The following is a 26,460-nucleotide window of genomic DNA, read 5'->3' as shown; positions in this document are numbered from 1 at the left end:
TAACAGTGGACAATGAGGTAATCAATCATTATAATGTAACATCTTCAGCCTTGAGAGAAGAACAGGAAACCACAAACAAACACTAAGCAAACTTGTAACTGTGGGCTATTTATCTGTTTGGGTGTTCCTTAACAGAAATCAAAGTGGAGAGAAGAATGTCTAGGGGGTATGCCCTGAACAACTGCCTGTCGCTAGCTCGATAAATCTAATTTGCTCTGTCTGCATACTATTATTAATACAAAACATTATACAGTCTATATAAAACATTAATACCGTCTCTTCAGTAACCATAGAGATTCACTGTAATGTACTGTGGGAACTACATAGGTAACCATAGAGACACACTGTTCTATACTGGGACCAGGTAACCATAAAGACTCACTGCTCTATACTGGGGCCAGGTAACCATAGATACACTATATACAGTGAGGGAAAAATGTATTTGATCCCCTGCTGATTTTGTATGTTTTGCCACTGACAAAGAAATGATCAGTCTATAATTTTAATGGTAGGTGTATTTTAACAGTGAGAGACAGAATAACAACAAAAAAATCCAGAAGAACGCATTTCAAAAAAGTTATACATTGATTTGCATGTTAATGAGGGAAATAAGTATTTGACCCCTTCGACTTAGTACTTGGTGGCAAAACCCTTGTTGGCAATCACAGAGGTCAGACGTTTCTTGTAGTTGGCCACCAGGTTTGCACACATCTCAGGAGGGATTTTGTCCCACTCCTCTTTGCAGATCCTCTCCAAGTCATTAAGGTTTCGAGGCTGACGTTTGGCATCTGGAACCTTCAGCTTCCTCCACAGATTTTCTATGGGATTAAGGTCTGGAGACTGGCTAGGCCACTCCAGGACCTTAATGTGCTTCTTCTTGAGCCACTCCTTTGTTGCCTTGGCTGTGTGTTTTGGGTCATTGTCATGCTGGAATACCCATCCACGACCCATTTTCAATGCCCTGGCTGAGGGAAGGAGGTTCTCACCCAAGATTTGACGGTACATGGCCTCGTCCATCGTCCCTTTGATATGGTGCAGTTGTCCTGTCCCCTTAGCAGAAAAACACCCCCAAAGCATAATGTTTCCACCTCCATGCTTGATGGTGGGGATGGTGTTCTTGGGGTCATAGGCAGCATTCCTCCTCCGCTAAACACAGCGAGTTGAGTTGATGCCAAAGAGCTCGATTTTGGTCTCATCTGACCACAACACTTTCACCCAGTTCTCCTCTGAATCATTCAGATGTTCACTGGCAAACTTCAGACGGGCCTGTACATGTGCTTTCTTGAGCAGGGGGACCTTGCGGGCGCTGCAGGATTTCAGTCCTTCACGGCGTAGTGTGTTACCAATTGTTTTCTAGGTGACTATGGTCCCAGCTGCCTTGAGATCGTTAACAAGATCCTCCCGTGTAGTTCTGGGCTGATTCCTCACCGTTCTCATGATCATTGAAACTCCACGAGGTGAGATCTTGCATGGAGCCCCAGACCGAGGGAGACTGACAGTTATTTTGTGTTTCTTCCATTTGCTAATAATCGCACCAGCTGTTGTCACCTTCTCACCAAGCTGCTTGGCGATGGTCTTGTAGCCCATTCCAGCCTTGTGTAGGTCTACAATCTTGTCCCTGACATCTTTGGACAACTCTTTGGTCTTGGCCATGGTGGAGAGTTTGGAATCTGATTGATTGATTGCTTCTGTGGACTGGTGTCTTTTATACAGGTAACGAGCTGAGATTAGGAGCACTCCCTTTAAGAGAGTGCTCCTAATCTCAGCTTGTTACCTGTATAAAAGACACCTGGGAGCCAGAAATCTTGCTGATTGATAGGGGATCAAATACTTATTTCCCTCATTAACATGCAAATCAATTTATAACTTTTTTGAAATGCGTTGTTCTGGATTTTGTTGTTGTTATTCTGTCTCTCACTGTTAAAATACACCTAGCATTAAAATTATAGACTGATCATTTCTTTGTCAGTGGGCAAACGTACAAAATCAGCAGGGGATCAAATACTTTTTTCCCTCACTGTATGTCTAAGTATTATACTTTAACTAGAAAGAGATTCATGCTTTTCATGCAGTTACATGTTCTGATACCATGTTATTCAGTCATTAATTAAATGTTTAATTCCAGGGGGACTAATGTGACCTTCTGGGCTAATGGTGGCTTGGACATTTCGGTTCGGTTACTCACCCAATTTTCAGATGACTCTTAATACAACCTGATCTACTACAATTTACTACTATTACCAACAGTGTTTCATTCTTGTTTACCTGAAATTACTCTTGGGGGGAGGGGACTTGTGAAGTTAGATGAAAGGGGTGGTTTCAAGAATTTATGTTAATCTATTAAGGGCTTCTTATAAGACGTGACTATTTGGAATAGGGATCTACAGTAGTATCTATAGAGTGAGACATCTGCTGGGACACTGTTTGGTATAAGAACTCCAATCATCATAATCATAAACTCATAAAATGACCACCCAAAAAAAAATGTGTGTGGTGTTGTAGACTGGGTGCAGCTAAGTGGAAGCTTGTTTAACGACTGTGTTCTAATAATGAATGGACAGCAGGTGGCGATAAAACGGAAGGAGAGACCAGCGAGCTCAAGCTTTGGGAGTGCATTTGCTTCTAAAATGGTAAATTAACATTTTTCCTTAGGATGTTTGGTGGTGAAAACAAAAGTCATGTTACATGTCTTGGATTTCACCATTAACAAAATAAGATATTTAAGAAACAAACAAGCTTCAGTTCCCTGACTTTATACATGATTATTCCAACTGCGTTCTCAACATTGTAACAAAGTACTTCAGGGTTTGTAACATACATTCAGGGCAAAGGATAACACCCTCTTGCCGCAGCCCAATTCACATACTGACATAACACTGCCACCATTAAGAAGGGCTGCATTTCCATTTACCTCAGTACCTCACAGTATGCGTTTCACCTCCTGTAAACAAAATAAGCACATAATAAATATAATGTAAGGTTTCTGAGTGTTCTAAATGTGTTAATACTTTACCCAAATATGTTCTTTGTTGTTCTTTCTCAATGACTCTTTTTCTAGGGAGTTAACTGGAGTCTCAGAAATATAATATTAACATTACTCTTTCTCTCTCTCTCCCTCTCTCACTCTCTCTCTCTTAAATCCACTACTAGTACTACTAGTACTACTAGGCCAGTTTCTTAATTAATTTTTTTTCTATTTATTAATCATCTTTATTACTATTTAATAATAGGACAACAGCATAGTTGAAAGCTTGGGGAAATAGTATCAAGTAGACATTTTGGTTTGGTTTGGATTATCAGAGGAAAACAAAATCTTGCTCTTCTACCTTGATCGTATATCAGGGGTATGTTATTTACTAGCAATAGGAAACATTTTATTTTAGGTTACAGTTTTGACCTCAGAAAGACATTTATATATTTTTTTATTTATAACACTGAAGTGACAAAACTGATTTGTGGTTGGCCATGTTACCATTACCAAAATGCATTAAAGATGACTATATAAACTGTATACTAAGCACTGTAAGCTACATTATACAGCTGTATTATAATGTTATCTTATTATAAATGCTATTTCAGCATTGTCAAATAATTACATACTATATTGCATACAGGCCCTGCTTATCATTTAAAGCCAAGAGTGAAAAGAGGAAGAAGAGCCTGGATTGAAGTTAAACTTTACCCACGTTGCCAATTATAGATTCTGGCCAAATCACTAGATGACATGTTTGCTACAGGCTTCTTCTATTTTCGCAATTGTGCCATCAAGCTTCATGCTCAGTCAGTAAGATCAAGAATGTGATGTAATCTTAGCCTTAAGTAGATAGTAGGTAGTCTGAGAAAATACAGGAAAATGCCAGAATAGCCTGAAAAGGATGGTGGAAAAGTTCACACTGAAAATCACAAACGTCCTTGAACTTCTTTCCGGCGTTTACTCAAGACACATCTTTTCAGACAGTACTTGTAATTTAGTCCTTTACTCTACTGTAAGGTAGCACTTTACAACATTTTATCATACTTCTTGCCTTGCGTTACTAGTACTTGTATTATTTTGATTTCCCCTATGCTCCCTTTCCCTTTGCCCTTGACTGTGACCTAACATCTTGTCTGCACTAAGCTTTTACAATCCAGGATGTAAGACCTCATATTGTATTAACTTGTGTAAATTGGAATTTGTAGAATGTATTATGCTTTGAATTGCACTGTATTATGTAAATTTGAATTTGTAATGTTTTATGCCTTGTACTGAACTGTATTTTTGCACTTTGTACTGTGCTTATATTTTGTAGGTCGCCCTGGATAAGGGCATCTGCTAATAAATAAATAAATAAATAAATAAATAATGTAAGTAGATGGGTTATGAACTGGTTGATGTATAGGAAACAGAGGGTGTCGATTAGAGGAGTTGCTTCTAACTGGAGTGAGGCTGTTAGTGGAGTTCCACAGGGACTATATTAGTTAGCATAGTTCGATATTTAGCAAACTTGTCAAATTTGCTGATGATACTAAAATAGGTGGCTCAGCAGATACAGTCTCGGCAGTACAGGCAATTCAAAGGGACTTAGATAATATTCTGTTGTGGGCCGACACCTGGCAGATGAAATTCAATGTAGACAAGTGCAAGGTATTACATGCAGGTAACAAAAATGTCCACTATAATTACACTATGGGAGGAATAGAACTAGATGAAGTAATGCATGAGAAAGATCTAGGAGTATATGTGGACTCCTCACTTTCTCCATCCAATGTGGGAAGCAATAAAAAAGGCAAACGGAATGTTAGGGTATATATAGTGTAGAATTGAGAACAAGGGCAGTAATGTTCAGACTGTACAATGCACTAGTTAGAGCTCATCTGGAATACTGTGTACAGTTCTGGGCTCCACACTTCAAGAAAGATATCGCTGCTCTAGAGGCAGTTCAGAGGAGAGCAACCAGACTTATTCCAAGTTTGAAGGTAATGTCCTACTCGGAGAGACTGAGGGAACTGAACCTTTTCACCCTGGAACAGAGGAGACTACGCAGGTACTTGATTTGAGTCTTCAAAATCATGAAAGGCATTGACCACATCAAACCAGAGGAGCTTCTCCAGATCAGTAGGAACACATGGACCCAGGGATACAGATGGAAATTGGACTTTTAGGCATTAAAGACAGAAAACAGGACACAATATTTGGGAACATTAAAAAATAGACTGGATAGGATCTTTGGATCACTTAGTTATTAATGGACACCAAACAAAGCACGATGGGTCGAATGGCCTCCTCTCGTTTGTAAACTTTCTTATGTTCTAATGACTAGAAATATCAACCCCCTGTTTTTGTCTGGAGTCCAGGCAATAAAACCACTGAGAATGATCTTTGAGCTCAGCCCTTTGGCCCTTCAGGTACCAAGCATACCTTTATTGTGTCATGATCTAGATTGCAAGAAGTGAACTTACTTTCAATTCAGAATAGTACATGCCCTTTCAATTGTATATGAAAAGAAGCAGTGTTACATAAAGATAAAGATCATGTGTGGCTGTCACCAAAGTGGGGCTTCTGTTTTAATTACAAGGAAACTTTGCTGGTGTCCAGCATGTTCCCCTGTAGGATCTCAGCTGACAACAGAGTTGCAGCAATACATTTGTTTAGAATTACATCATGTGTTGTGTTTCATAGGTCAAAATGCTCTGATTACTCTTCATAGATTTGAATTGATCAACAATAGGAGGTTGGCTAAGACAAGAAAGTAGCTTGGGAGTACACAGGGATCAGTTCTCAAACCTATGCTTTTATCAGCATACATGCTCCCTTTAGGTGATATTATTCAACAATATACATAGATGACACACAAACTGAAGAACCCAGTAAAGAACTGAAGTCTTGGAAATTTAACAGCCTTTTATACAAAGCATGACGTGGTTCTGTGAGCAGGGTCAGTCACATGCTTCCAAGAAGTGTTGCTTTGAGGTCAGGTCACTGACCTCTGGAATGTTCGTGGTTGTCTTCCTGGGGGGAGGTGTGGGATGCGGAAACCAGATGGCTTTCTTTGATGTACTGCAAGAGGTCCGATCCATGGCCATCATTAGCAACTGTCAATCAATCATTTTCAAAGACAGCTCCTGTCTGTGTGGAGAAACAACAAATCTACAAACAGCAAGCAAGCAAACTAAGAAAACTGGCAACTGTGGGCTGTTTGGGTGATCTTCTTATCATAATAAACAGAAGTCAAAGTGGAGAGAGGAATGTCTAGAGGGTATGCCCTGCACAACTGCCTTAGTGGCTGTCGCTAGCTCCATGAATCTAATTTGCTCAGTCTGCATACTATTATTAATATAAAACATTATACAGTTTATATATAACATTATACCAGCTCTTCACAAACCATAGCCATACAAACACTAATCTGCTGTTTGTCCAATCTGGGATTGTGTGTGTAGAAATAAACTGTTGAAACTTATCTGTGCCTGTTGTGTCCTGGGATCCTGATATGAGCCTGTGCGGAGAGAAATCCTTTCCTTGTTAAAAAGGGTGGCATAGTCGTGTGTGTAACTTGATATTCAGCCACCCACAGCTTGTGACATTCATGTACATTTATAGACACTATTTTGAAGTATCACTGGTTAGTTAGTATAAGCTAGGATCAGTATGTCATCACAGTAGTGTAGGCACAATACAGAGAAATGTATACCTGCCCAAAGTCATTGAGGTTGTGAGTGGCAGTTACAAAAGTTAGGTAATAATGATAATGATAATAATGAATGCAACCTTGACTTTTCTGCTTTCAGCTTTGTAAACATAGAATTTTCTAAAGCATGGTTAGAGGTCAGTTTACACTCAGTAAGAGGGAATGATAGGCTTGTACCGGAACAGTCTGGTAAATAATGGCAGCAGTTTACCCATAAACATAAGCTCAAATACCAGTTATGCATTGGTGGCTTACTGTTACCTAGCAATGGCTATTTTATCAGTAAAAGTATCAAGGTGCCAAGGCACACATAGAATATATTCAGCAAGTGAAATATGTAGCAGCTCTTTCTAATACTAAGAAGTCCTACTCGTTCATAGTTAAACAGCCGTGGGAAAAAAAATACTCAGAAATTGAAATCTTCCTCTTGGTAAAATGCACAATTATATTATCTGAGCCAGTGCTCCAGAACAAAATGTATCTACAAATATGAATGTATCAAAATAAGAATATTTGTCCACACTAAAACACTTTTAGTATATTTATATATTTGCAGAGCTGTTACATGTATCTGTGTGAACATCATAAGGGTTTCTGACAATTTTTTAACTACAGAATAGGATGAAAAATTACTAGATTTTGATTTAATTAACAGTTCAACTATTAATTGGAAGCATGCATTGTATAAAATCCAACAAACATTTTTTGAATGAGCATCTTAATAGTTTATTTTTATTTTCAAAGTTTTCTTATTCTACACCACTATGTATGTTTCTGCCTTGTGGAATTTGAGAAGTCTGTCAGTCAGAGAAAATAAAATATATAAGCATAGATGTACATTTAAGACATCTTAAAGTATGATTGAACTTGATTGGCTCCTTTTCAGTATCAATGAGCTATGAATCATTTTCAAATGTGTACAACTTTTATTTTTTAAGTTTGAGTGCAAAATGTAATTATATGTCTCCAGTTCTAACCTGGGCTCATGTATGGGGGTGTCTGACTAACACTCGCTAATAAATTAGGCCTCCGACTCTGTGGGGATGTGTCTGCTTAGTCCCGGTGACTAAGTTTTATCCCTACAATGACCCGTGTTCCCATCAAATGGAGCCCTTTCTCCCCATCCCATTACCCACCATCCACCCCAGCCTCAAATTGAGTGCATTGACAATCTATTCAATCTTTTATTAGACCAAGGATGCTTTTGTATAATCAGTTTCCCAGGCCAAATCAGAAGCAGAATGGAGTGTTCGATTGAAAACCTCTTGAGAATTTTTTTTAAAAAAAGCAGTGATTAGTTATTTTATAATATTTTAAAAAATTGTAGGGTGGCTGCAACTGTAATTTTCTGGTTAACAGCCTGAAGTGCCTGCTGTCCAAGCTCTTGTGTGGCCAAGCAGAGGCGTTTCTCTTCAAAGGAACAGCAGGGGCTGGCCTGGATGGAAACAGATAAAATCATATCTTCGTTAGCCTCTCCTGCTCAGTTGCTCTTCCCAAGGACAGATATTGATCTGATGCCCTTCATGCCTAAGAATCAAGGACAGCATTTATCACAGAAATCACAGTTGAACTGTAATCACTATTGGTCAAAACATGTACAATATGCTCCAATAATATATTTATTCAATCCAAATCCATATTTACATTTGGATCTTCCACTCCTGAGCTCCTGAGGAACCAGACAGTCTTCAGAAAGTCAGCCATGCTAAGATACATTTTCACGTTAGTTTATTTTAGAAATAGCATGATGTGATACACTTGTTTTACAGGCAGCCTGTTGATTGACCTACCACGAAAGAGTGGACACCTCCTAATTTACAAATGGCCAGGTCAAAGTCTGGGAGGGTGTCTCCATTTGGGCTGGAATCTTATTAAGTTGCTGAGTGTTTTTGGTTCCTTATGCTTAAGTGATGTTTCTTGCTTGTGGCTCTTCTGTTTGTCTGTTTGTGTTTTCTTTTATGTTCTTCAAAGATACAATGTATTATTAATCCCTTGTTGTCTGCATCCATGTTCTGCATCCATGTTCTCTCTGACCCCCACTGTGCTTTTGCCACAACAGCACTTCTTGTTAGACTGTATACTGTAACTGTTACAAAAGAAAATTGTGTTTGTACAGCTGTTAAATGAGGGCCAACATGCACAGACATTGACAAACATAACAAACATCACTTTTATGAAGCATATATTGTAACAGTTGTAGCCCGAATAAAAAGTGGAAACGTTTCTGTTTCATCTTGCAAATCTCTGTATAAAAAGACAATGGGTTACAACATAAGGTGTAACGCTTGGCGATGATCAACATGTACATGAACTTCTCAAGTTGCATTACTGTGTTTCTCGGGAAGGTTCAATGCCTTTCATTTTATCCTTATTGACGGAAAAATACAGCATTTGCTTCGTAACTTTTGACGAGCAGCGCTGTGCTCCATTGCAAGGCTGATGTTACCAAACTGTTGCAATCCGCAGCCAAACAGTGCGAGGCATGGGTGGGATCTGCTCCGGAGAGGAGGCACCGACAAAACGAAAGCAACGCCTGAAGAAGAACAGGGTGTGAAATTCAGCGCGTTTGACCTTAATCTTGTAAGGTAAGATTTGTTAGATATAAATCCAAACGCTGATTCAGTAACATTAGGTTAGTTCGATCTATACTGTATTATTTCGATATATTATTATCATGGAAAACTGGCTGTTTTAAAGTGCTATTATTTCTCATTTTATGAAACAATGCACACACGGGATTGCTGACTTAGGCAAGTTGTAGTATTTCCTGATTGAGTTCATTATATCTTGATACTTTTCTGTGCTTTAATGTTTGACAATTTCAAGGTCAGTGTGGGAGTCTGGCATGACATGAAGGGACATACTGAGGCTACAATGACGTTTTACAAGGTTTACAGTTTATCCTATGCGAACTAGTTAAAAACGTATTTATTGCGCATTAACTTCATAACATACAAAGGTAGAATCAATTAAAATGTTCAATAAGAAATTAATCCAATTTGAATAAACTGACGGATTGCTAATGTATTCCAACGTAGTCCTAAAACTAATTTTGACAAGTTACAAATTATTATGTCTAATTATATTTTAGCAATACAGTTATAGGCAGTAACAAGAAATAGAGATGCCTAAGGTAAAGTATCGAAAGGCTAGATTTTAGGCCACGACAAAATTTATACGTTTTGTTAAAAGGAAGCTATTATTAATAATTGAATTCATATAAGTCCAGTAAAGCTTTGTATTTACATATTTATAATGCTCAGAAACAATGTTGCTCGGAAAGAGAAGATGTGTCCTTTGGTTCAATGTATGTGAATTATGATCATTCCGTTTATGTGTTTATAATATATATATATGCATTCGTTAGGACTTACTCTAGATCGAAAGACGTAGGCCTACCAATCCAGGCGCACGTACGTTTTCCCAGTCTACATGAGAGTGCAAAACGATGCACACCAAAACAATATTAAATAAACAAGTTATCAAAAACGTTTACTTAAAAATAAAATGAAGATTTTCAATCAGAATCTGCTAAATGCATCAGAAGTGTAAAATAACCCAATACAATCTGTCCCTGCTTGAAATCCACCTGTTCAAAACTTTTCGGACGGAATCACCTCCGCCTGCCTGGTTTCCCTCACATAATAATTTAACTTTTTGCTAGAAAACTGCATCTGCACCACCGTATCTGTAGCATTTCAATATTGGTAAGAAGTACGTTTTTGTAGTAATGTACTATTTGCCCATGCATTTGTTTTAAAATAGAGCCACTCAATACATACTGCACATCATATCAGTTTTCCCCTTTTAAATCATGGTCCTGAAGATTTGGTTTTAAAATATATGAATGCAAATGAGGGCCAAAGTGTTTGAGAAATCACCCTGTGCTTTTCTATTTTTTGTATTTATGTTGTTTCTATAGAAATAGATCTTATAGGACTATTTAAATCAGGAATTCGTTACCTGTTACCTGTTTTGTTAAGTAATAACTATGTTTTAAGTACGTTCTTAGTTTATACAAATATAAAATATATAGATCTTTATATATCATATCTATCTATATACATCTTATCTCTGTCTTATAATCCTTATCTCAACCACTAAAGTTTGCTGAACGATTGGTCAATCCTATATTTATTTTGTAAAGCCATTGCTATCAATCATAATGTGATTGTATCCCACTTAACTGTGATGACAGCCTGACAGTATTTTTTGGTGTTGGAAAACTTACCTGTTTATTTGAACTGCTTATTCTTTTGCTGAAATTATGGCAGAAATCCAGCAATGTTTGCGTTTTACTTCCTTTCCATGGTAAGAGTGAACACTTTAAAAATAAGGCATTATACCTTGTTTTGATTACATTCTGGCAGAGGATTTGGACATCTCTTCAGAATAATGGCCTAACACCATTATAACCATGAATTACAGACTCATCTGTACACCCTGAATACCCATACTGTATGTGAATGTAGCTCCCAACTCCTGACCATTCCTCAAGGATCTAACTTTATTATTTTCTATTTAAAGACCACTGTTTCTCAACTCTGGTGCTTAATTGCCATAAATAGTTCGTTTTTTTTTATGTAACTATTTGTAAAATAGAACAAGACATGTGAACAGGTTATCACAGAACAAAAGTAAAAAGGCTGAAGACTTTTATTCACCTGTGTTTGTGGTGCTGAAGTTGTTCACTATGTTTTTAAAGTAATTCACATTTAAAAGTATTCAAGATCCAGGTTTTAGATTAATTCCTGGGGTTACAATTCTTACGGACATGAACCCAAACTAATTTAAGCCAGCAAATACATAATGATAAATAATAGTTATAAGATAGCTTGCAGTATATTACTTTTAATCTTACTGCTGACTCATGAGAAGGATACAAATATAAAACTGGCTTAACTGGAAGGGCATTTTGTAGCATTCCTTATGTCACATGATTTGCATTTAGTAAAACTGGCATAGAAAGCTATCTTTATAAAATATGTTCTTCCCTCAGTTATGCACGTTATTAAAAAACAAAGCTTTGAATCCCTTAGTGACATTTAATAAGCTTATCGGGATGTTTTATGGAAAAGCTGTATCCAAAATGCTGACCTAAAATTAGAAAGCATTTGAACAAGATACAGTTACACTAATTGGCAGATGTGTATTCTTGTTGATAGTACTCCAGTTTTTCATTACTTTACCTCCCCCTCCCTAAGTGCTATGTGACTTAAAAAAACAGACAGCTGCAGATATAAGTTAAGACCAAATATGGGGATTTGTATAGACAGATTTAGCACTTTATTTAAAACAATATCTATTATATATGTCCAAACCGGCAGACATTTCTGTAAATAACTGTAAAGATCCAAAACACAAGAGTAAATATTCTGAGTCCTGCAGGCAATCTCAGTGAACACATTGAATGGCCCCCATGAATGGATACAAAATTATACTTACCCCCTCAACTTTTGTTAAAATAAAATATATTAAAAATGGGTGTTTTTGGTGAAGGAAAGTCAGAGCTTCTTTCATTCAGTAAAACCATTTGTAAAGTCCATGTTCAGAATGGTCTTGCCTTGCCTGGACGACAGAATCCTCAATTCTGATGCATTACATTTCAGTGTGCTAGGGCATTATCAGTTTTCCCCAGTGAGGGTGAATGCCTAATGGGTTGCAAAGCCTCAGCAAGAGCAACTTGCAGTGAAAGGAAATCCAATCCTACGCATGCGCATAGGGCCAGTCTCTATATCTGGATATCCCCGTGTGGATCCATGTTATTATAGTCCCTAACTGCTCTGTGGATTATACAAGCAAAGGGAGATGCATGGGATTTACCCACATTATCTTCAAATCATTCTGCAGTTGGGATTAAGAGATCAATGATACAGTGTTGCATATCTGACTAAGCTGTATTTTATTTTTATTGTATTCATTGAGATGAATTATTTATCCAAGTGTGTGAGGTACAATATTTTGAGGGCTAGACGACTACCTCTAGATTACCCGTAATATAACTTTCTTACTGAAAGAAGGCATTTTCGTATCAATGCATCTTTTATATTGTTCTTTTATTCAGATAAACTTTTTATTTTCATTTAGATAATTAAAAATGACATATGCAAGTGATCAACTGTATAAAGGTTACCTGCGGCGCAATATGGCACATTTTGTGACCATAGTCAAAGTGATGGATATCTTGCCACATCTTCACTGCCTCACAGATTCGGACAGGGTGAGTACCTCTTGATTTTATGTGACAAAATAGACTTCATTGATCTGTTGTCAGCCCTGATACACTTCTCTTTTATTATGTTATGAAATCACCTTTTTCTTCTGTGCATTCTGTATGGACTAGTAACTGTACAATAAAAGCTTATTTTTTCAATTTAAACAAGAGTGAAAGAAGCATCATGGGAAATTCTTGGAACTCTACATGTGGTTGATTCAGATTCACCTAACTCAGAGCCAACCAAAATTACTTCCAAAGCCTTCAGTACAAATGAATAATGATTTATTTTTATATGTAAACCTATTAGGGTTGTGCATGAAGTGTTAGACGGTTTGTTTAGCAAAGTAATCTGAGAGTTTTCAAAAGGTTTGTACAGGCATTCATGCATTGCATTGAGAGATTTTGTAGTGAGAACCTGCTTGAGTCAGCCAAGAATCAATACTGGGTTGAAAACTAATCACATTTCAGCAGGATAATAACCCAATAACCCATAAAGCACAAGGCCAAAGCCACACTGGAATGGTTTAAATGAACAAAGTGAATGTCCTTGAGTTGCCCTGTCAAAGTTCAAACTTGAATCCAATTTTGCAAAGAACAATGGGCAAAAATGACACTATCCCACACTGTGCAAAACTGGGAGTAGCCTGCCCAAAAATACTCACAGCAGTGATTGCTGCAAAAGCAGCTTTCCACCAAGTTCTGACTAGTTTAATACTGAATAGCTAAACATGTAACCTCCTAAGTTCAACCATTAGAGTTCTGAATAAAAAATGGTTTACATTATTTGTAATTCATTAAATTGGTACATTTTTGGTAGGTGATGAAAACCTCTGCAACGCACTGTATATAAGATTAGATTTGCTGTGCAGAATTTTAGTTTGGCTGCAATAATACATAACAAAGTGTAATAACATGCACTTTGTAAATGTATAGCATAAAGCATAAACTATTCTGTGTAATGTGTTTTATGTGAATAATTTATGAATCAATGGACTACCTGTATCTTACTAAAGCAATCAAATACAATTAAAAATTAACATTATTTGATGCTTTGAACCTTCAAAGGCCAACATCTACCTTTTGTTACAGCACTAAGTTCTTTCTTTCCTATTCTAGGTCAGCTGTCAACCCATTCCCTGACCACATGCTAGATTGTAGAAATACTAGGGAAAAGTTTTTATAATAATGTTTTCAAGCTACTTTGAACCCCATACATTGTTGGTTCCCCATTGTTACAAGGTAATAAAGGTATTTTTCTGAAAGTAATGAAATACATTATAATGGATGTCATAAATGTATAATTTTCTTGAATGCTTTGAGCAACAAGATGGTAATTTACAATAGTAAGCACTGTTATGTTGCTTTATTAAGAACTAAATAGTCTTACATAACCATTGTTATTTGTATTTATTTATTGTTCCTTAAGGATGAAATTGTGGCTAAAAGAGAAAGCACAGGCAATTATAATGCCATGCAGTTGCTACTGGATTGCCTCAGGCGAAGAGAAGACTGGCCATCGATTTTCATTAGAGCTCTTGAAGAGACTGAACAGAGAAATCTTGCATCAGAGCTCAGGAGAGAATATGAGTCTCTTCTAGTCCAGCACAGTAAGTTATTCTGATGTATTGCAATATTTTGTGCTGCCTGAACTCCATAGTGAAATACCTAGATTATGCAGTCTGGAAGGGCTTAAATTCTCCTGACTTTGATGGTTTGACCATTTCATTAACTCAGTAAAGAACAGCTTGAACTAAGAACTTAAGTCTGGAAAACTTGGGAAAGAACTGAAGGAACTCTCCAGAAAAGGCTTTTTTTTAAGGTTTATAATCATTTGAAATAAAATATATTTTCTGGTTTTCTAATTGGAATTCACATATTTTACCTAGGGCTGTACCCGACTCAGAATTGTGTCAGTCGAATCGGTCAGTCAATACAGAAATTCGACTATTTGTTCCTTTTTTTCATAAAAATCTGGCAATCAGAAAATCCATTAGCATGAGTTTCAGTGATGATTTCGACTACATAACATAAGGAAATGCAACAGAGTCATGGGAACATATGTTTTTGCATTTAAAAATCAATAGAACAGCTGCATATGATGCAAGATTTGAATTGCGGTTTATTTGAATTGCCGACAACTTCGGGCTACCATATGGATTTTAAATCAAGCTAACCGTAACCGTAAACATTGAAAACGACGTTTAAATGAGTAAACAAATTACCGTTTAAAATGAATTCACGACATTGCCCGACTGACATCTCTTCTTACAACAGGATAGGCCTACTTCTTTATTTATCTTTAAACAACTAATAAATCAATCGCAATGCTGCCATACTTTAGACTTCTTCTAAGTCACAGCCTTTACCAACAATTCCACCACCTCAGGTTTCGGCTTCTCTCATCAGTTAGGCCGTGGGTCCACCAAAGCGTTTCATCCTGAGTCCAGCCTATTTATTCAGTTGTTTGCAGTGGGAGCGCCGCGTATTTAAACAGCCAGCAGCGCGGCGCGGTGCGTCTCTTCCCCGCGGAGCGCTGAGCGTTTTTTTCTGGTCGCCGAGAGATGAAAAATGTTCAACTTCGGGTAAAATGCAGCTCTCGTCACTGTCACTTTTTACCCATCCGTCCAAGGGGGCGGGACATATACCACATCGACCGTCCGTCCTCTCTCTGTTCTCAGCACTTTGCCACTGACGAGGAGCCGGAGCCGGAGCGGGGGCCGGTGCTCGGCCTGGGAACCAGCTGATCTTTTTGCAAACCGGCCGGCTTTTCCACCGGTTTTGTAACCGAACGCTGACGTCACTGGTGTGGGCGTTCCCAAGCACGGAGTAGAAGTAGAGAAACACAGCAATAATAATCAGCACCGAGACGACTGCGTCTTTAAACCCTGTTTAACCATCACAATCAAAACTCATTCAGCGTCTACACACAGCACAGATACACTGTAAAAAACAAAAAAAAACAAAAACGCGAGAGCACATGTAGACAAGCAGAAACGAAAATACAGCTATACGAATATGCTAAGATAACTCAGCATTTTATTTTTATTTATGCATTAAGGGATTTACACCGATTCGTTATTCCAGACACTTACTGTATTGAATAAAATACAAAATAGAGTTAACATGGATTCGTCACCGCGCACACAGTTCATTATGAATATACTTTGTATGAGTGGATACATTTTCATTCATTTTGTGGCGTATTTTTACTTGTTTAAAAAACAGTGACTATATCATATTTTTGATGAATGCGGCTGTTGGGGGTATTTGCGGCGCAGTTGTGGGCAGATCAATAAACTGTCGGACGATCTCAGGTGATGTTAATAGTTTGATGGGAAATTGTGCTTATTGATGAAATCTGGGATGATGATCCCAAATCATTGTTGCATTGTCCCTGTTGCCAGACACGCAACAATGCTCTTATGTTTTGAAAGTCGCCCTGGATAAGAGCGTCTGCTAATAAATACATAATAATAATAATAATAATAATAATAATAATAATAATAATAATACATTGACAGCACTGCTGGCGTGTGAGCACAATTATTACCAACACATTTATGGGCGTGTTCACTGCGCACGCGTACTTTCGCTAGTCAGCTCATTCTGACAAAGTAGCTCAGTTTGTCACAATCCCGGCCCTGGGCGCTTTTTTCAGCAACCCTGTTTACACTTGCGGTTTTAGGAGGCCTAAGTGCGTCACATATGTGGGCGAAAAGGCGGCCTAAACGAAATGCATGCCGGGAAGTAAACAAATCTGCTAAAATAAACCAGTGACGCAGGACATTACGTCTGCTTACAGGTGTATGCGATGTGTTTATAATTACAACTTATTAATATTGATTGGCTATTGTTCGCTTCTGTATTTTATTTGAAAGTAATCTTTGCAGCCGAAGCTTTCTAAAATAATTTAAAATGTGCTGGTTCAATTGGGAATTTAATTAATATATTTTCCTTTTCAAATGTCTATCTTCGGTTCTGCAAGTCTAAAAGTGCTGTTACAATTCACCCGAAAGCGAAGCACCTTTATTAGGACATCTGCATTAAATCACAAGAAATCGTGTGCATTAGCATGCAATCGTCTGCATCGAAAGCAGCCTCTGTGACGCGTCCAGTTTTATCAGACAGCAGCGTTGCTCTTCTGCGGTTTCTGTTTTAACTTTATCTTCATCCACATTGTAAACAGCGCTTTCATTTCTGCATCGTCCCAGTTGTCACCTCTAACGCTGGCATTTGTGATTGTACTGCTCAGCTCAATATAACTGCATTTCGGATTGCATAGTAAATAACCGGTCTCGTATTAAAATGCACTGATTTGAATGGAAACCTGCTTCGGTTAAATTTATATAGTTTTAATGCAAAATGCGGATAATTAATAAAGTTATGGTCCCGTTCACAAGGCAATTTCCACGTGTAAAATGCATACTGTTAAATTTCAGACCTCAATCACACTTAGTACAAGAAAAAACAATAGCAAGTTACCAGCTACACACACTTTTATTTTAATCGACCGAGTAGTTTGAACTGTTTACATTATAACTCATTACTTAGCCTAGACTTTTATAATATATATATAAAGATGTGAGCTAGCGAAATGTAACAGTACATTTAAGGCTATAGATCGATATGACATTCAAACAATACAGAGACAATACTGTGTCCTGCAGCGGCGCAGCTGTTTCGGTGCCCGTGTTTAGTGTGTTTATTCCGGTCTCTCAGACACGCAGTCTCTGGGGGCGGGGCTTGAGTTGCGTCACACGCTGACGCTTTTCACCCGGTCCAGGCCCGGCTCGTTCACAGTTACATTTAGGCCGGCATTGGTTTGGGTCGAAAGGTATAGGCCGGGTCGAAAAGCGGGACTAGTTTTGACCCGGCCCAGGGCCGGCCTAAATCTATGACCCCGTTCACATATGAGTGTGAACGGGGTCATACTCTACCTTGTGCCGACATTTTACATTCAGTATTTATTAGCAAAACAAACTATCTGCGACATTAGGTACTTAAACACATGACTTATTCCGTATCACATCCCTAAAACAGCGCTGCGCCTCCAGAGCGCTGAGTGTCAGTGCATGTTGTCATGCAGATTCTTTTTGGTGCAAGCGGGCCAGCTTGCCCTGTTATAATATAAAATATAGACCTACACCTACAATTATTGTAATACTCCAATAACTTTTGATTTGACTGACAAGAAAAAAAAAATCTCAGTCGACTGAGGGGTCTCCGATGATTCGACTCCTCGACTTTCGGGGGGCAGCCCTAATTTTACCTGCTTCATTAAAATTTCACCTGAGTAGAAAGACCTACCCAATTTAAACTACTGTACTGGAATGCCAACATTTTACCGAAGTCTGATAGGTCTTTTATAACTATGCAATTATTAAACCTTGGCCTCAAGCATGTATTAATGCCACCTATATCAAATGTTATTGTATAAGTGATTGTATAGCTATAATGCTGAGATATTTAAAGTTCAAATAGTGCTGATGTTTTAAGGTGTCTCAGTTTTGTTCAAATGCAATGCATGTTTTAGTTCTCTCACAATCTCAGCAGGTAATCTAGTTGTTTCATTGCACTACACTGCCACTGAGACATAAAATTAAAAGTCATTATGCTCAGCTTGGACCTAGAAGTGTAACATTTTCTCCTTTTCCTGTACTGTAGATGGACCACCTCCTCCCCAGCAGCCCCCCGTCACTGCTGTAGCCAACAACCCCCCGCCCCCGTACCCCAGCCCTCCGGAGTACAGTGGGCCTGAAGCCTCCCCTGCCACTAACCAGGTCCCAGCTGCCCTCCCTGCTGAAGCTGCTTCCCATGAGAATACTCCCCCTAAAGACATAGCTGCTGCATCTGTCCCCCCACCAAATCTGGCACCAGCCCCTCAACCAGACCGACCTTCTGCCCCCTCTCAGTCTCTCCCACCTCAGCCACATAGTTCTGGGGCTGAGGCCCACACATCCCTCCCAGCAAACCTCTCCCAGGCACTTACACAGCACTCGCTGCTGGATCAGTCGGAAGCGAAGTCCCCTGTTCAGGAAACTGACTCTCCTGACGGCAAAGTGGTGAGCACTCCTGTGAAGCCAGCTGAAGTCAGTCAGGTAAGCTATGCTGCAGTGCTGTTCCTATCCCCTCTATCTCCTTACAGTGGTTTGGGTGAGATTTAATCTAAACAAAAAGCTGGCAGCATCAAACCTTTAACACAGTGCTAAGTTTGTGTCTTGTTTTTGTGTAGAAAGCAAACAAACTGCTCTTACCTGACAGCTTCTCATAAATAAATGCCACAAGGAGTTGTATCAGTAGTTATTCATTAATACCTTGTATATGGTTGTTTAAACAATAATGACACAAATTAAGTGATTAAGGGGCAAAGAAAACCTGAAAACACATGAGGATTGTTCACCCAATATAGCGTTAGATTTTATCTATCAGCAGATGAGAAGAAAGCACCCAACTGACCAGTTTTTAAGATTATGTTATAATATGCTGCCATCTTCTGGACAAGTAACGTAATTGCAGTATTAAGGGACGATAAACGAAATCTAGCCCTTAATGAATGCTTTTAAGTTCCTAATTAAAAATGATGTGTTTAACTTTTTCATTCGTAGAAGGTCCCACAATGTTTCTGTTGTGTAAAAAATTATATAACTAAAGTAATTACTTCAAGGTTAATGCATTAATGTGGGCTCTAACAGACATTCGTGCATTCATAAGAACATAAGAAAGAGTCCAATCGAGAGGAGGCCATTCGCCCCATCGTGCTCATTTGGTGTCCATTAATAACTAAGTAATCCAAGGATCCTATCCAGTCTATTTTTGAATGTTCCCAAATTGTCAGCTTCAACCACATCACTGGGGAGTTTGTTCCAGATTGTAACAACTCTCTGTGTGAATTAATTACAATCGTTCTTGTTTGAGTGGCTGGGTTTGCCCTTGAAAATCCCCTCCACAGTCATGACTTTGTGAAGCAGCACAAAGATATTGCTCACATATTCCTCTATTAATAATTTACTTTTAAACTCTCAGATTAAGTGGGCTGCATTGTAGATCTGAGGAGACACACTTTGTTTGCTATAATTTGCTTCTATAAGATGCAGATCTTTCTCTTTACCACTATACAACATAATGTGAGGTGAAAAACTCAAAATTGAGTTTCATAATTAGTTTTACAATATTGTTTTCCTACTATGCACATTTTGCCAAATTCTTCTCCGACTACATTCTTCAAAATAAAGCAAAACAATAAATGAACATCTCTCTTGCAGTGTTTCATGAAAGGCAGGGCCAATCGCTATCCCTCATTTACATTTTTATAATGCTGTGTAAACCCGAGCAGGAATTATGTTTGCATGTCTCAAGATTTCAGCAGTCAAAATCCTGTTTACTTGGTATTATCTCTTGTTACTTCCCTGCATAAACACACACAAGAATAATAGTACAACTAAATATTGGAATCTTCACTGACAATAGATGAAGCACTCCTCACAATATTAAAGTCATCCTCTCTTATATAAGTAAGCAGTAACACAGACATTTAATTATGTATTATGGCTGGTTTCTCTTCCAAAGTCAAAACAAACTGCATAGCAAAGCACTTGTCTGGAATCTACAGTAAAAGTATCAGGAGAAAAACTGAGACTCTTTTATATAAATGCAGACAATCTGTGTAATGACAATGTAATTTACAATGTAATTTACAATGTAAATGTAAATGTCACTTCTCAAGTGGACATTTTTGCCCTGTTTACAAATCTTGTTATTTCTTAGTCACTTTTTTTCCAAGGAGCTTCATTACTTATTAACTATTCATTAAAATTGTACCTCTGGCTTTCTAATCCACTGTTTTCTTTTAAAGGCTGGGATAAACAAGCAGCATACAAGCCCACCTCAGGAGAGCCCAACTCAGCAGACATCCAGAACCAGTAGAGGCACAGCTGCCCTAGATCACCACAATGCCTTTCCTATCCCATCAAGCAGTGGGGGCCACTCCAATGCTAAAGATGAGTTTCCCAGTAAGCCTGGAATGCTTTATTCATTTGTTGATGTACACGTCCATCAGGCTGCAAATAGCCGAGTGGACATTTCTACAGTCCGTGAAGAGCATCCCTATTCTGGTGATTCCAATCGTCTGCAGTTTAGTGGTTGCTCTTCTGATAGCATTCAGGCTCCTGCAGGCCCAGAGGTTGCATCTGTTCCAGAGCATTCTAGAAATGAGCCTGAGGAAAACCACTATGCTTCCTACAACTCCTCTGTTCCCTGTCCTTGTCAGAGTGTCCTAAGCAATAATTCCTTCATTCCCGAAAGGAAGCCAACAGAAGATATGGCTAACAGAATGTCCCAGGATAGTGGACCAACTGTCAACAATGATGCTGAGGACTCTCTCTCTCTCTCAGATGTGAGAGAGTCTGCAATGCATTTCTACCAACCTCCCCCAGTTGATAACTATGCTGTGCAAACCTCTAGCACCATAAACAAGAGGTCTCCTGAGACACCTAGAGAACACTCCAGTTCTCAAGACCTAGGGATAGAAAACTCTTCTTCTAGGCCACACAATGAGAGCCCCTGGATAGCTGGTGCCATTAATAATGTTGATAATAACTACAGTCAAGTGATCGTGTCGGCTGCCGTGTTTGTTTGTGCGGTGCTGCTGTGGAGATACATGAAAATGTAGAAATCCTTTAAAAGAGATCAGAAAAACAACCAGGAGCTTGAAAAAGCAAGACATAAGTGCTTCTTAATTCAAAGAGCTTTTTCTCATATTAGCATTTAACCTATTGAATTTATCAATCAAGGATCAGGAAATGTTTTTTGTTGTTTTTAATTAATTCCATGTAAAGGCTTGCTGGTTGGAGTAGGATAATTATTAGGGTAATTATACAAAATAGTTTATGCAAATTAATCAACAATCTACCTTCCGAAAATATATATACGCAGGTTTTCGTTACAGAATATTCTTGTAAAAAAAGGCATTTGTATTTCAATTTTTGCACAGATGAGCAGTAATGTTAAATAAAAATGGATCTTAAAGGATCATTCACCAGACCAATAAAATTGACTTTCCTATATAAATATTTGGCCTTTTCGTGTCTCCCTGATACAGAACACATTTCCTCAAAGATCACACCTGAGATGTACAAAATGTATGAGGAAATTTCCATTTAACATTTCTTGATAGACCTGATGAAACGATTGCAGGATAAGATATTTGCAGGGTAGGTTTAATCCAAAATATCCCAAAACAAGAAGGAAAGTAATCCTCATTTATTTAGCTTCCATTTTAAATTGGTACAAAAATACTTTGTAATGAAGTATGTATGCTCACAGAGTTTTGAATCGTTTTAATTATGTCAAAGAAACCAAGAAACAAAGCAAAGAAAATGTAAATATAATATTTATAATATTTTTTCATATTTATTTTTAAGTACAAAATAAAATAATCTAAAATAGGGAAGGGAAATCATTTAAAATGTATTTGAAATTATACAAAATGTATGTTTCTTAGTCTTAGTTTCTTCACATAATTTGATATAAATGTATCGGTCATAAGTTCTTCCATATTTTTCCAAATTAATAAGTTATTCATTATTCTCATGAACTATGTATTATGTATGCCATTCATTGACAATCAAGTGAAATAACTAGTATGAAACATGCATCACGTGCTTTGTATCTTAATTTGGAATGTACGTTTCTATCCAGTGAAAATGAGATCTACTCAACTTGAATTTGTTCATGTTTTTTTTTTTTTTTTTGGTCCACGCAAGATGATGAATTGTTTGTACACTGCATATTAAAGGTTATCTGTATTGTTAATCATGAAAGACGATGCTGAATTATTTGAAAATATGATACAATAAATCTATGGAAATATGTAATTCTGTTATTCAGTTGTATTTTGTGTGTCTGTAAAGCTAATCTGATCTTCATATTAGGGCTCCCTCTTTTCGATGCTTTAGATTATTATTCCATGTCCCTTTGTCAGTTAAATGACTGGGATCTGATAATCCTTTGTGTAGGCAGTAATGATTGCTTTCCATTTAAATATAAGATGATGCAGAGTAACAAACTAGTCTGTCAGTGTCTCCTTACGTAAATATTAGAGGGAAAAGAAAAGCTCATTGGGCGAGAATCTCATTAGTTGAATTGTTTTTGTAATCCATGTTAATACAGTTTTTCAGTCTTTCTTGTTAAATTGCTGTGTTTAGTTGCAGTGTAAAATTGATTAGCTTGTCCAGTCCATTATACGACTTGACCAAACACATTACAAATGTGTCTCCAGCAGATTGGACCACCAATTGGTGGAGGCACCATTCTGAAGCCAGGGGACCTTCTCTTGAGAGGACAAGGGAGCAGAAGAGCCCATCAGTAGGAAGTGCAAACAGAACCTCCAGACCATGTAAACATAGGGTCATACTGTGACAGGACGCTGTCTGTCACGGCACGGCTGCTGCTGACATTTGCTGATTAGGTGCTCATGTGCCGCAGCTGTGTTGTCCGCTCCCTCGCAAGCAGGCTGCGGACTCACGGCTGCAGGCAATGAGCACCGTGGCGATTGTGACATCAGCAGCAGCTGTGCCTTGTCTATCCTTGTCTGTGCCTTAATCCCTCTCCCTCCCCGACGGAAGCAGCTAACCAGTGAGAGACGTTTGTACCCCTTTTTACTGCCCGGAGCAACCCATTGCCTTTTTGTTGTGTGCTAGTTTTTGCCTTTTCCCCATTTTTGTGTTTTGTGTTATCGCCCGTGTGAACTGTAATAAAAGTCCGGACACTGACGGAACTTGTGACTTTCTCTCTCCGGCATTTGTGACCGGCTTTCACACATACACTTACAATAGGTGCGTTTACACTGCCATTTCTGAGCAGGATCAAATGCATCTGTAGCATTTAATCCTGCTCAGAAATGGCAGTGTAAACACTCTGCGATTGGATCAAATGTACCTCTCAGGGAGATGGCAGACCAAAGCAAAGCAGACCATCACTGTGGGGAGCTTAGTCAGTAAATTACACCAGTGCGAACTTGAAGGTTAAGACATAATAGTGAATGGCAGCGTATAAGCTGGCAGGTCACTAAACAGCAGAGCATGGAAGTGTCTTAGCACCAATGTCATAGGAAAAGGTAGGACAGAGGTTGTGCAAGACAAATTTAAAGAATTAGGAATGAAACTAAACAGCAGAACCTCCACGGTAGTTTTCTCTGAAATACTTCCGGTACCATGTGCATGGCCAGGGAGACAGACAGAGATTAGAAAGTTTAACACATGGTTGAAGTCTTGGTGTAGGGAAGAGAGTTTTAGATTTATAGAGCATTGGTCTTTTTTCTGGGATAGATGGGACCTATACAAACTGGACAGTCTACATCTAAACAGAAGGGGGGCTAATGCATTGGGAGAGCGTATGTGCAGAGTAATTGAGAATCTTTTAAACTAGGGACCAGGGGGGCAGGGAGCTCTGACAATGGGATGTTCCACTAAGGAAAGAAAACCAAGGGAAACTGCTAGTAGGAAAGTCCTGGAGTGTTTGTACCTCAATGCCAGGAGTATAAGGAACAAGATGTTAGACCTAGAAGCCACAGTGCTGGCGGGTTACTATGATGTTGTGTAGGAGTGACGGAAACATGGCAGAAAATGATGGGGATGAATACAAGTTGGAAGGATACACACAGTTTAGGAGAGACAGGCAAAATCGAAGAGGTGGTGGGGTAGCATTATATGTCAGAAATTACATTGATGCAGAGGAACTCAGATCCTAGTAATGAAATAGAATCTTTGTGGGTTAAACTTTTGAACAAAATATCTGGAGGATTAGCGGTAGGAGTGTGTTATAGACCACCCAACTCAGATATTCAGCAAGATGTTGCATTGTACAATGTAATCAGGACTGCATGTAGCAAGGATGTGGCTGTTATCATGGGAGGTTTTCAATTTCCCAAACATAGACTGGGAAAGCCCAGTCGGGACTACAGAAGCAGAAATAGAAATGGTTGAGATGGTAAATTTCTAACTCAATTTGTCAGGGAACCAACCAGGGAGAGTGCATGCATTGACTTGATCTTTTCAAATGACCAAGATAGAGTCAGAGAGACACTAGTTAGAGAACCAATGGCAAATTGTGATCACAATATGGTTAGCTTTGAGGCATACTTTCAAAAAACAAGGAACAAGTCTAAAACAATGGTCTACAATTTTAGAAAAGCAAACCTTTAAGGTATGTGGTGGCACTTAGAAGAGTTAGATTGGAGCACACTGGATACAGATTCAGTTGAAAATGGATGGTTGTATTTTAAGAATATACTACTGAGGCTCAGGAGAAATTTGTACCAAAACTTAGCAAATTGAGGACCAAAAATCATTGGCCAAAATGGTTTAATAGAGGTATGCAAAAAAATATCAAGAGAAACAAAATATTGTTTAGCGCATACAAAAGGGATATAGATTAAACTACATACAAAGAATATGTTGAGCTGCAAAGAGATGTTAAGAAAGGGATCAAGAAAGCAAAGAGGGAAATAGAAAGAAACATAGCTCTTGGAGCTAAAACTAATGCAAAGAGCTTTTTTCAAAACTACAACAGCAAGAGGTCAATGAAGGAGGAAGTGAAACAGCTGAAGGGCAAAAATTGAAGTATCTTGGAAAACAAACAAGATGTGGCAAATGTTCTAAATGAGTATTTCACAGAGGTTTTTACAAAATAAAAAATGGATAACATGCCACAGGTTCACAACCAGTCCAGTCAAACCCTAAGAGAGATCAGGATAAATGAGGAGAAGATGCTAAAGGGACTAGCAGAATTAAAAACAAACAAATCACCTGGACCAGATGGGATCTTTCCAACTGTACTTAAAGAAATTAGGGAAATTATGTATAGGCCGCTAACTCAAATATTCCAAATGACACTTAGTACAGGGGATGTGCCAATTGACTGAAAGACAGCAAATGTCATACCAATCCACAGGAAAGGGGACAAAACTGGGCCAGGAAATTACAGACCTATCAGTCTCACCTGCATTACTTGTAAAATGTTGGAAAAAATTCTAATATAGAAAATATAGGAGCATCGTAATGAAAATCATATTCTTGGAGATAGTCAACATGGGTTTAGATGAGGCAGATCATGTCTTACTAATTTATTTAGTTTTTTTAACATGCAACTGCAGCTGTAGATCATGTGAAAGCATATGATATGTCTACGTGGACTCCTCACTTTCTCCATCCAAACAATGTGGGGAAGCAATAAAAAAGAATGTTAGGGTATATTGTCAAAAGTGTAGAATTTAAAACAAGGGAAGTAATGTTAAGACTGTACAATGCACTAGTTAGACCTCATCTGGAATACTGTGTACAGTTCTGGGCAGCACACTTCAAGAAGGATATTGCTGCTCTGGAGGCAGTTCAGAGGAGAGCAACCAGACTTATTCCAGGTCTTATTCTTAAGGGAATGTCCTACTGAGAGACTGAGGGAACTGAACCTTTTCACCCTGGAACAGAGGAGACTACTTGGGGACTTGATTCAAGTCTTCAAAATCATGAAAGGCATCGACCACATCAAACCAGAGGAGCTTTTCCAGATCAGCAGGGACAC

General features: G+C 38.3%; 1 protein-coding gene and 1 long non-coding RNA gene across 3 annotated transcripts; one reads left to right on the top strand and one right to left on the bottom strand.

The window, feature by feature from the left end:
- Nucleotides 1-7,534: 7,534 nt before the first annotated feature.
- LOC136766317 (uncharacterized) lies at nucleotides 7,535-12,296 on the bottom strand. The gene is made up of 3 exons (XR_010821723.1): nucleotides 12,114-12,296; nucleotides 8,459-8,754; nucleotides 7,535-8,103 (listed from the first exon to the last, which is right to left on the bottom strand). It is a non-coding gene; the product is annotated as an uncharacterized LOC136766317 (long non-coding RNA).
- Nucleotides 9,139-23,654, top strand: LOC136766316 (mitochondrial antiviral-signaling protein). 2 transcript variants are annotated; one of them, XM_066719717.1, is made up of 6 exons: nucleotides 9,139-9,253; nucleotides 12,756-12,888; nucleotides 14,312-14,492; nucleotides 18,550-18,983; nucleotides 20,738-20,894; nucleotides 23,162-23,654. In XM_066719717.1, exons 2-6 carry the CDS (start codon nucleotides 12,766-12,768, stop codon nucleotides 23,299-23,301), a joined length of 1,035 nt encoding a protein of 344 aa, XP_066575814.1. In that variant the 5' UTR covers nucleotides 9,139-9,253; nucleotides 12,756-12,765; the 3' UTR covers nucleotides 23,302-23,654. The 2 variants fall into 2 exon arrangements, with proteins under 2 accessions (XP_066575814.1, XP_066575813.1); XM_066719716.1 differs by lacking the exon at nucleotides 23,162-23,654 and having other exon boundaries at nucleotides 9,142-9,253; nucleotides 20,738-22,757.
- The last annotated feature ends 2,806 nt before the right edge of the window (nucleotides 23,655-26,460 follow it).

The sequence above is a fragment of the Amia ocellicauda genome, chromosome 13 (genome assembly GCF_036373705.1).
Source record: "Amia ocellicauda isolate fAmiCal2 chromosome 13, fAmiCal2.hap1, whole genome shotgun sequence".
Classification (NCBI taxonomy): domain Eukaryota; kingdom Metazoa; phylum Chordata; class Actinopteri; order Amiiformes; family Amiidae; genus Amia; species Amia ocellicauda.
This window is presented reverse-complemented; position numbering and strand designations above follow the sequence as displayed.